The sequence below is a fragment of the Chiloscyllium punctatum genome, chromosome 40, assembly GCF_047496795.1.
Source record: "Chiloscyllium punctatum isolate Juve2018m chromosome 40, sChiPun1.3, whole genome shotgun sequence".
Taxonomy (NCBI): domain Eukaryota; kingdom Metazoa; phylum Chordata; class Chondrichthyes; order Orectolobiformes; family Hemiscylliidae; genus Chiloscyllium; species Chiloscyllium punctatum.
Window position 1 is genome coordinate 8,629,376 of NC_092778.1, and position 11,596 is coordinate 8,640,971.

At 39.3% G+C, this 11,596-nt stretch overlaps 1 protein-coding gene across 1 annotated transcript in view; it reads right to left on the minus strand.

The window, feature by feature from the left end:
- Positions 1-10,359, minus strand: part of lmf1 (lipase maturation factor 1) — a 492,498-nt gene extending 482,139 nt beyond the window's left edge. The window contains exon 1 of the mRNA XM_072559267.1: positions 10,311-10,359. Coding sequence (XP_072415368.1) covers positions 10,311-10,344 — 34 coding nt within the window. The 5' untranslated portion in view covers positions 10,345-10,359. The remainder of the gene's footprint in view (positions 1-10,310) is intronic.
- Positions 10,360-11,596: the final 1,237 nt, after the last annotated feature.

The following is an 11,596-nucleotide window of genomic DNA, read 5'->3' on the forward strand; positions in this document are numbered from 1 at the left end:
AGCAGGTGCACAGGAGCACCGCCACTTGCAAGTTCCTCTCCAAGATACATACCATCCTGATTTGGAACCATATCCCCATCCATTCAATGTTGTTGAATCATAAACCTCCCTTCCTGACAACAATAAGGTGTCCCCACCCTCATGGACAGCAGCAATTCAACCGACGGCTCATTACCACAACCTCAAGAGGAATTAGGGATGGAATAAATGCCAACAATACCCCATGGTCCATGAATTCATTAAAGAATAAAAATTTGGGGAGAGGGAAACAAATTTCCCCATTCCACTTCTTTCCCCAGAAACAAAACAACAGTTTTCAACAGAGACACAAAAGTGGCGCCCTGGGAACACAGCTCGGCATTTAATTCCCCATCTAGCTCCACCATCACCACTATTCCTCCATGTGCTTCAGGAGGCGGTCCTCTTCCACCCTTCCTCCATGCAACTGGGTATTACAAAACCATCAGCCAAGTCACATCATCATGCCTGCTTTTGGACATTATCACACACCGGCCCTTTTGGACTCTATTTCAGAGATCACGGACACTTATGTCTTGCAAGCTTCTGCCAGGTCACTGAGCACATGGGCGCACACATTACATGTAACAGTGCCCATTTCAAATGAGCCTTCCCTCTCCCAGATTGCACCAGTTGCTTTGGACCTGAGACAGGGATCTGAGAAATGGGTGCCAGCATTATCTTTCCACTTTTAAACAGACTTGAATGAAAAGTAGCAACTTGAGAACTCCAAAACTAGCATTTGTCCCTGAGTTCGACCAACACAGGGAGCTTAAGTGGTATCACCTAACTTAAAGAATGGAAATCAAACTGAAAATGATTCTCATCTACTTTGGTTGCATAATAATAACTTTACTTTTCAGAGATACCGAATTACCTGTGTGAACTTTTTAAAATCCTACAACATCTTGTTTCCAATATGTCCAATGACTTACAGGCAACTTCAGTTTTCCTGCATGACTGCTTGTTGAGTCTTTGCATTATTTAGGCGGGAGGGAGAGAAGGAGAAGGTGTCTTCCACCCCTCCCACCACTGACAATTTGCTCACATCCCTTTATTGCAACTCATCAACAACTCAGAGTCTTATCTATAAACTAAACTTGTCCCTATTCCAATTAAGTAATTGCACATAAATTAAATTATGCACTGTGATGAACACATATTTATTTGCCTTTGCTAACAAAATCGAACTCATAGAAATCACACTTTGTTAAATCATGCATTTCCACAATTTCATGAGCAGTTCATAGTTCTCCAATTAAAATTGACTTTTTCCCATTATTTTTTCAAATACAGCATTTACAACCAATGATTTTCAATTTCAAAGGCAGTACTCTTACCATGAATACAAAACTGATTTACCTTATGAATAGATTAGATTAGGTTAGATTACTATAAGTGAGGAAACAGACCCTTCGGCCCAACAAGTCCACACCGACCCTCCAAAGAACAACCCACCCAGACCCATTCCCTACATTTACCCCTTCACCTAACACTATGGGCAATTTAGTATGGCCAGTTCACCTGACCTGCTCATGTTTGGACTGTGGGAGGAAACCGGAGCACCTGGAGGAAACCCACACAGGCACGGGGAGAATGTGCAAACTCCACACATACAGTTAACCGAGTTGGGAATTGAACCCGGGTCCCTGGCGCTGTGGGACAGCAGCGCTAACCACTGTGCCACCGTGCTATGAACTGCTCATGAAATTGTGGAAAAGCATGATTTAACAAAGTGTGATTTCTATGAGTTCAATTTTGTTAGCAAAGGCAATTAAATATGAGATCATCACAGTGCATAATTGAAACTATATTTTACAGGTACGCACATTTACAATACCAACACTTTTTTTTAAAAAAAGAGAAAAATACCACAAATAAATACACAACAGAGCCTTAGAGTAAGAAGAAAGAACAACCAACAAATCAGCTTTATTACAAAATGATTGTATTTACCTAATGATGCAAATGATCTTCATATTGCACTTCACTGATTATGTCATCATAACACAATGACCAATGCAAGATCAACAGTTTTGTGCTTTACTGTGAGCTGCGTTGTAGATTTCAGGACTTATACCTACCACAAATTGAACTGAAATTAATCAAAGTGACTTTACAACCTAATCATAGAACAAATGTCAGTTCCAACACCCTGAATTAGATTAGATTACGTACAGTGTGGAAACAGGCCTTTCGGCCCAACAAGTCCACACCGACCTGCCGAAGCGTAATCCACCCAGACCCATTCCCTACATTTACCCCTTCACCTAACACTACGGGCAATTTAGCATGGCCAATTCACCTAACCTGCATATTCTGGATTGTGGGACGAAACCGGAGCACCCGGAGGAAACCCACGCAGACATGGGGAGAAAGTGCAAACTCCACACAAAGAGTCGCCTGAGACGGGAATTGAACCCAGGTCTCTGGCGCTGTGAGGCAGCAGTGCTAACCACTGTGCCACCATGCCGCCCACTTTTTTTAAAAGCTCAGCATGTCTTGCAGCATTACACCATAACAGATATAAAACATCAGTACAGGTACAGGATTCCATCACAAACTCAATCCCTCCCTCGCTTATCCCAAGGGGGTTATTTGCACCTTCACGTTTTGTTAAAAGTCAACATTTTTTATAAATTGTCGTAGTCTTAAAAATTCAGGAAACCCAGATTGGAACAAGTGTAAAAATGAAGTAAACCAAGGACTGTGAAGTTGAATACTTTTTCATTTTACTTCTGCCTTTATAATTTTTTTGTGTTTTGAAATGGCACGAAAGAGTGGAAACAGTGTTCAGCACTTTTCACTGTATTTTGTAACAAAATACATGTGACAGTAAATAAATCATATCAAAACAGACTGAGGAAGAAGGAGTTAGCAGTTAATTCAATGCATCTTAATTGCAGTACAATTTCTACATCAGTCATCCAAACATTGCAGTATCATTGAAACTAAATAAGTTTATTAAGTATCATAAAATCTCAAAACTAACAAGGCACAAGCAGTACAATTACTCTATGTTGCTAGAACAAATTAAAAATTAGCTTTCATTTTATAGAAAACTTGCAGCCTGCAATATTTTCAATGCACAATCGTTATAAATGTGGAATATTCCAACATAAATAAGAGTGAAGGAAAAGTTCCCTCCTACACTGAACCAGCAGCTTCCAAAATCAACCCTCAAGTCAAAACAGAAAATATTTTATAAAGTGTGTACAACACAAAAGAATGTGATTATAGCTGCCTCAAGAGAATAAATGACGCCTGAGATCAGAGGCCAGCTGCCTGAATGCAATCCATAACACACCTCAGAGCAATAAACTTCATGGAGTTTATTGATAAACCAATCAAGGGAAGAAACAGGCTAGTTAAACAGAACGACTCACAAATGGTAGTCAGCTGGCTGATGCCTGCCCCAATTAACCCTGCAATTACTGATGGTTGCTGACTTCTATCATATGAATTTGTTCTCATGTATTTTAAAATTGACTATCTGAGCTGGTTAGCAGTTAATCTAACTATAAAAGAGGCATTTCCTGTGTATGTCTCTTCTTTCTAACAAGTGAAATTTTATTTCTTCTAAGGTGAAACTTTACTGAAGAAAACTGTATTAGAAGATCCCTCTTTCTTACATGCGTACATTCTTAGTTTTGAACTCTGAAGATAAAACTGATCTGTTCAACAAACATATTTCATAATTTGAGAACATGGCTCAATTCATCTCAACATAACTAGGTCACAAATGAACTATTTTATGCTTTAATGTTGATGGTGTAGGTACACACTAAAATTGTACAAGCAAAACTAATGTAGTGTACAAAATCCCATGCAAGGACTGCACAAAACACTACATCGGACAACAGGAAGACAGTTAACGATCCGTATACACGAACACCAACTAGCCATGAAACGACACGACCAGCTATCCTTAGTAGCCACACACATAGACGACAAGCAACATGAATTTGACTGGGTCAACACTACCATTATAGGGCAAGCCAAACAGAGAACAGCCAGGGAATTCCTAGAGGCATGGCACTCATCCACAGACTCTATCAACAAACACATCGACCTGGACCCAATATACCGGCCACTACAGCGGACAGCTGGAACTGACAACCGGAAGCGGCAGAGACAGGCCACTATAAATGCCGGAGGAAACAGCACAGAAGCGCTTCACAGGAGGCTCCCAAGCACTGAGGATGTCACCTAGACAGGGGACAAAACGTTTGCAAGACAAATTCCCAGCTCGGCGAACAAAACCACAACAACGAGCACCCGAGCTACAAATCCTATCCCAAACTTTGTACAAGTTGAAGCTAATTCCTAAATGTGATAAAAACGGTGTAGTGAGACAGTGGGCCAAAGTGAAGGCAGGAAGTTGCCTTGCATCAGCTTCTCCAAAATCTACATGTATACAAGTATATTCAGGACCTTGGCCAACTATCATAAAGAACACTCTTCATAAAGAGCCATCATCATACTTTATAGCTGACCTGTGCCAAAGTCTATTTCAGATATCATAGGATGCAGTGTTTGGCTCCTCAACAAAAGAGAGTAATTAAAGATAAGTCTCATTTGTATCTATATGCAATAATCATTGTTTTCCATTTGGCAATAAAAAAAGAAAAGCATTCAGAAGAATATAATCAGGATTGCTCTAAAGAGAAGCAAATAAACTCTGCCCAAAAGATAGTTTTTAAAATGTATATTTATTTCTAGAATGTTTAGAATTAGTTTCGAAAGCTATATGCCCTCTGGACACAGCATTGGAAAAGGTGGTTCAGACAGTTAACAAAAAGGAGTACCAAGATTAGCAACTTGTGATGTCATAGGGCTGTGTTATCAATGTAGAAATTTAGAAAACTCACGAAAGGTGCATATGAAATATGAAGCAACTTCTATAACTACAGACAACAGATTTGTATTTAAAAAGAAATAATGGAAAATTAGGCTTTTGGTTCCCCAGTACCTCAGTGAATTTCCCCAGTGAATAGTTGAGTCATAATAACAAGGTATGATGTATGACTTGTTTTAGTGCATTGACCGCATTGTAGTTGGTTGTAAAATTACTCTTAGCATCTCTGGATTCGGAGACTGATATTTGCCAGGATTCCTACTACAATCAGCATTCACCAGCAGTGCTTAACAGGGAGAGGGAACATGGAGGAAAATAAGTTTTTTTTATATTTTGTTATTACCAAGTTGCAAAGATTGCACTAATAATCAAACTCCACTATTCTACAAGTTATTATAAATATGTAAATATCCAATTTAAACCAGCAAGATAGCAACATACTTAGAAATAGGAGCAGGCCATTCAGACCCTCAAGCATTTTCCACCTTTCAATGAGGCCATGGCTGATCTATGACCTAACCCATATCCCTTAATGGCTTTGCTTAACAAGGAAGTATCTATCTCAGATTTAAAATTAACAACTGATCCTGCATCCACTGTCATTTGTGGAAGAGAGTTCCGAACAACTACCACCCTTTGTATATAAAATTGCTTCCCAACATCTCTCCTGAAAGGTCTGGCTCTAATTCATAGAATCCTTACAGCGTGGAAGCAGGCCATTTGGCCAATCAAGTCCACACTGACCCTCCAAACTGCATCCCACCCAGACTCACCTTTTACTCTATCTCTGTAACCCTGCATTTCCCATGGTGAATCCACATCTTTGGACTGTGGGAGGAAACCAGGGCACCCGGAGAAAACTCACGCGGACACAGGGAGAATATGTACACTTTACACAGACATTCGCCCGAGGCTGGAATCAAACCCAGGTCCCTGACACAGTGAGGCAGCAGTGCTAACCACTGAGCTACCATGCCACCCATTCTCAGTCTATGCCCCTGAGTTTCTAGAATCCCCAAACAATGGAAATAGATTATCCTTATCTCCCCTGTTTTATCCCCTTCTAAAGTCTTGAAGACTTCAATCGGATCATTCCTTAACTTGTAAATTCTAGAGAAAACAGGTCAAAGCGATGGAATATCATAACTAAACCTTTGAAAGCAAGGTATTATTTTTGCAAACCTATATTGTACACCCAAAGCCAATATATCAGTCCTAAGGTGAGGTGCCCAGATCTGCTGACAATACTCCAAGTGGGGCCTAACCAGGGTTTTGAATAACTGCAGCATAATTTCTGCATCCTTATACTCCAGACTGATACATGATCAATTTGCCTGATATTCAAGACAAAAGCAATGCACACGAGATGTCATCATAAACATGAAAATAGCTGGATTTATTGTAATTACACTTATCCTTTAACAACTGACGGAGAATAAAAGATTGTTCATCTCCTATTATGTGACTTAAGCTATACCCTTTTAAAAGCATTAAAACACACATTCATTTATAAGACTGACAAATGACAGACAATTTAACACATATTATGGCTGTGAAAATGGTCAGGGAAAACAAAACTATGAAAGTCAGAAGTCCAGTCCCCAGAGTGAGTAGTTATTTCTCACGATTCTTCTGATTTTTGCAATGATAACAAGCTGTTACATTTTCTTTCTTAATTTGATAACTGTTCAGGTGGACCTGAATCTTTTCTTATAATAGAATTATGTTTTTTAAGTCTCTGGGTGTTTTTGTCATTGCACTCACGCAGAGAGAAGGGAAAAGCCATCTTCTGTTTGCCAAGTCTTGATGTTTCTGGTTATGCTGCTTTCACAGGTTACTGCTGCTCAACCAATCCAAGGGCTGGTGTTGGCAGTTTCTCCTTAACTCAAAATCTCCTGGTGCTGCTCTGTTTAATAATGTTACCAACTCACTGTTCCAAAAGCAACACAATCTTCTACAGTTTTAAACGTATCACTCAATCCCACTTGATTTTTAAAACTGTAAAACTCTCCTAATATTTCATAGTTCAAAAAGGAAAACTATGTAGTCCCTTCCTATATATCCTATGCAATCACAATCAAACATATTTGGTTGCTGTAAATATTGCTATTCATTTACATTAATTATTATACAATGGTTAACCTATCCATGAAACAACAAATTACTTTTTTCCCTGATAAAGTCAAAGAGGAGACAAAATAAACATTTTAACTCCAAAAAATCTGTAAAACTTGCAAAATTACTAAGTTAAAAAAACTTAAAAGAATCGAATTGGCATCTGGCAAGTTTGTCTCTCAAGTCTTTGCTGCTATCAGGCAGAATGCCTACTACCATCAACAAACCTTCAGCACGAGCAGCAGTTTTCTTTGGGGGATGGGGTTGTATTTTTAAAATGATACAAAAGAAAGACTTTGATTTAATTGTGTGATGAGATGGAGGTTTGTGGGGAACACACTTTCATGTCTCGGGTGCTGAGAAATCTCTTGAAAGTTGGATTGCTTTTCTAAAGGAAGAATTTGAGATTTGACCAGGGTAGTTCTAAACATGCAAACTGAAAATCCAAATGTCTTAATTAATTTACAGCACCAGTACCTAAAGCAACAAGGAACAGAACGTTTCTCGTTAAGCATCCCAAGACAATTTTGTGAGAAGCCATATTTTACCAAAAGGAAGATCACTAATTATCTTATTGAAAATGTTTTGGGTTTTACAGACCACAAATTTATATATCTAATTCGTAATGTTCTTACTTTATCATTTATCATTTTGATAGTGTATTTATAAAAAAAAGCATCATTTGAGCTTAATGGTCTTTAGCCTATCTAAAAACATTATTCATAATCAATAATATCTTGTTATGTGCATCACATATCTGTATCTCTCTTTCTATTTGAGCATTTTTATGCCCCTGCACAGCCTGGAATTTTAACAAGGTTCTCTTGAAAACAATTCATCTTCATTGTCTATCAATCATCACCTCCTCCACACATACCTACTTAACTAAATAACCTGAAGGAAGAACATAAAATGCTGACATAAAATATATAATCTTCTACCAAAAGAAGTTCAATTATCATTGACACTCATAAAAAACTAAAAATGCAATAACATGATCTAAGAAAACAAAATTAGTTATACTTAGTTCACTTTTTAAAATTATTATTGTCAATGAATCTTATTCACAAATGTTGGATAATAAAATGCATGGAAACAATAACCAAACCATTTGAATAAATCAAAAACATACCAAACTTGACATGATGACAAATGGGATGCACATTTTATACATTAAACCTGATGGGGTTGACTTTCTCATGTATAAATCAACATGTACTAACTAGGACTGGGAAAAATCAGAGCCTCTAAAAAAAAGAAACTTTATTCAAAACTTACCATCTGCTTTGGGAGGTTCAAGAGAAGTGATAACATTCATCAGCAACACAGACATTATAAATACATAACACAAGAATTTATCAACAATTTATTGAGAAACTGCAATGAATTATTGCTCCAGCACTGTTTAGCCATAATTGCTAATTAGCATGTCAGTTTTTAAACCACTGTTCATTTCCAGAAAGGGTGTCAGATAGCCTTGTAATTGTGGATTAAGAACTGGACTAGGAATCCAGAGGTCAAGAGTTCAAATCTGACTACTGCAACTAGTGAAAGCAAAATTAATAAAATCAGGTAATTTGTGGGTTTGTATCATAAAGGTGCTACAAAGTGATTAGTATACTTTACCTGGTCAGTCTGGCACCTGAACTCCAGTTCCCTAACTCCCTCAGGGCAAGTAGATATTGTAAATGCTACCTGACTAGTGTCATCCAAAGCCCAAGAAACTATTTCTTTAAAGGCAAGCTGACGAGCAAAAGGCTAGCATTCCTGAAGTACTCTTGCTGTGCAAACCTGGAAATTTTAGGTTTAAAAAGGCTTTATTTGGGTAGATCAATTTTTATATTCTTATATATTTGTTTTGACTACTGATTATAAAGTGATGATAAAAGAGATGCAAAAATTGATTAAGGATAGTCAGCAACGTGTTGAGTAAGAAAAATCATGTCTCACAAACTTGATTGAGTTTTTTGAGGAAGTTAGCAAAAAGATTGATGGTGGCAGAGCAGTAGACGTTGGTTATCTGGATTTTAGTAAAGACTTTGACAAAGATCCGCATGGTAGACTAATTAATAAAATTAAGTCACATGGATTCAGGGTGAGTTTGCCAATCGGGTACATAATTGGCTTAATAGCAGGAGACAGTGAGTAATGGTGAAGGGTTGCTTCTCAGAGTGGAGGTCCGTGACCAATTATGTTCTACAGGGATCAGTTCTGAGTCCTCTTTTGTTTGTCATTTATATAAATGATTTGGATGAGAATATAGAAGACATGGACAGTAAATTTGCATACGACACTAAAAATTGGTGGCATTGTAGACAGTGAAGAATGTTTTCTAAGATTACAAAGGGTCAAACGAGTCAATGGGCTGAAAAATGGCAGATGGAGTTCTTTCTGGATAAATGTGACGTATTGCATTTTGGTACAACAAGCAAGGGTAGTGTTGTAGAACAGAGGGACTAGGGTTACAGGTACATAATTATTTGAAGTTTGCTTCACATATAGACAGGGTGATTAAAATGTCATTTGGCATGCTTGCCTTCATTGCTCAGTCCCTTGAGTATAGGAGTTGGGAAGTCATGTTGAGGTTGCACAGGACATTGGTGAGGCCTCTTCTTGAATACTGTGTCCATTTCTGGTCACCCAGTTATACGAAGGATATTATCAAGCTGGACAGGGTTCAGATGAGATTTACCAGGATGTTGCTGGGTATGGAATGTTTGAGTTATAAAGAAAGGCTGGATAGGCTGGGACTTTTTTTCACTGGAGTGTAGGAGCTTTGGAGGTGACCTGATAAAATAATGAGAGATATAGATAAGAGTTAATGGTAGTTGTCTTTTCCCTGGATGGGGGACTTCAAGGCCGGGAGCACATTCTTAAGGTGAGATGAGAGGGATTTAAAAAAGACATGAGGCAAATTTTTTACATAGAAGGTGGTTCATGTGTGGAATGAACTTCCGGAGAAAGTGGTGGATGTGGGTACAAACCTTAAAAGACATTTGGATGACATGGCAAGATGGAGCGATTTTGCAGAACTACCGTGGATGGCTCTGCCTAGCAGCCAAGGGATATTGGTGTGTTTTTTTGCCATCCCTGGCCAACTTACGTGGAGGAATTATTAGTTTAAAACCTTACATAACACATATTTGTTAATATTTGGGAGTGGGAAGCATGCCAAAAGAAAATTGAGTGAGCAAACAGCAGCAGGGAGGACACGCTCCTGCAGCACTGGGCACACCAGAGGCCGCAGCAGCAGCCTCTCCTGAACCCAGGGGAACCTGACAGACTCTCAGGAATTGGCAGTGGCGATGGTGAGACTGACCTTGAAAGTTGGAGCTGCGATTGAGGAGATCCATACCCAGGTCCAACCCATCGTGTCCATGCTGCAGTAGCATGATTGGGAGCTCCAGGGCCTCGGAGAGTGGATGGAGGAGGTGGAGGGTCGAGCCAAGGCCTCACAAGCGGCCATCTAGTCCTCATCTGGTCGGATCCAGGTACTGAATCTGAAAGCTTTATGAGACCAAGCCGATGACCTCAAAATCGAGGTCGGTGGACGAATCTTTGGATTGTCGGGCTCCTGGAGGGTAAAGACGGTGTACAGCCAGTCAGCTTCTTTGAAAAGTGGCTGCCACAATTCCTGGGCCTTCAAATCAAATCCGGTCGGCTGCAGATTGAAAGGGCCTATCAGATCACAGTGCACAGGTCTGGGCTGGTACAGCACCCCCACATGGTCCTAGTGCACTTCCACACATACAAGGACAAGCAAGAAGTGATAGAAGCCTGCAGATCACTGGGAAAAGACCCACAGGCACTGCCACACAAGGGGTGAAAACTCACATTTTCCAGGATTTCTCGGCAGCTTTAATTTGAAGAGGAGGTTCTTCGATGAAGTTGAAAAGAGGCTGAGGAACCTGGGCATCCAGTACTCCATGAGATACCCCATAGTGCTCAGTTTCAACCATGAGGACTCAGTTTATACATTTGACTCATCTGATAAAGCTAAGACCTTTGTAGTCACTTTAAAATAGACTAACTGGTCTGAAGAATATGGATAATGTTCATCCTTTTTTCCTTCTTTCCCTTTCTCCTCTCCCTTTTTTTCTCTTTCCCTAATAATTTTTTTTAAATCTTGGAATATGTTGTTCCTATTGTAGTTTTATAACTGGACAGAGTGCTTATCCTGGATTTGTCTTTTTTGTTGACTTAAGGATCATTTCCTTGTTTAGTATTTTTAACCTAAGGATGGGACACAGTCCAGGCTTGAAGGAGCTGTGAAGGAGGGGATGGGTAGGGTAAGTGCCCCCTATGGACAGGGGGCAGAGTCTCCCGTTCAAGGTTTTATAGTTGGATTTCTTCGTAGTTTTTTGGTAGCAATAGCTATTTGTAGTTATGGTAGAGTAGTTTTTGTGTACACAATTCTGCGACTCTATGAGTCTTTACTTGTGCTCAGCGCATTGCAAGCAGCTTTTTCCCTCCTGGGGGTTCAAGGGTCTCTGACAGGAGATATGGTTGAGTGTCTTGTTAAATGGTGCACCTGAAACATCAAGGGAACTCATTCACATGTTAAAAGGAAAACATGCTTTCTAATCTTAAGAGGGAAAGGGTTGA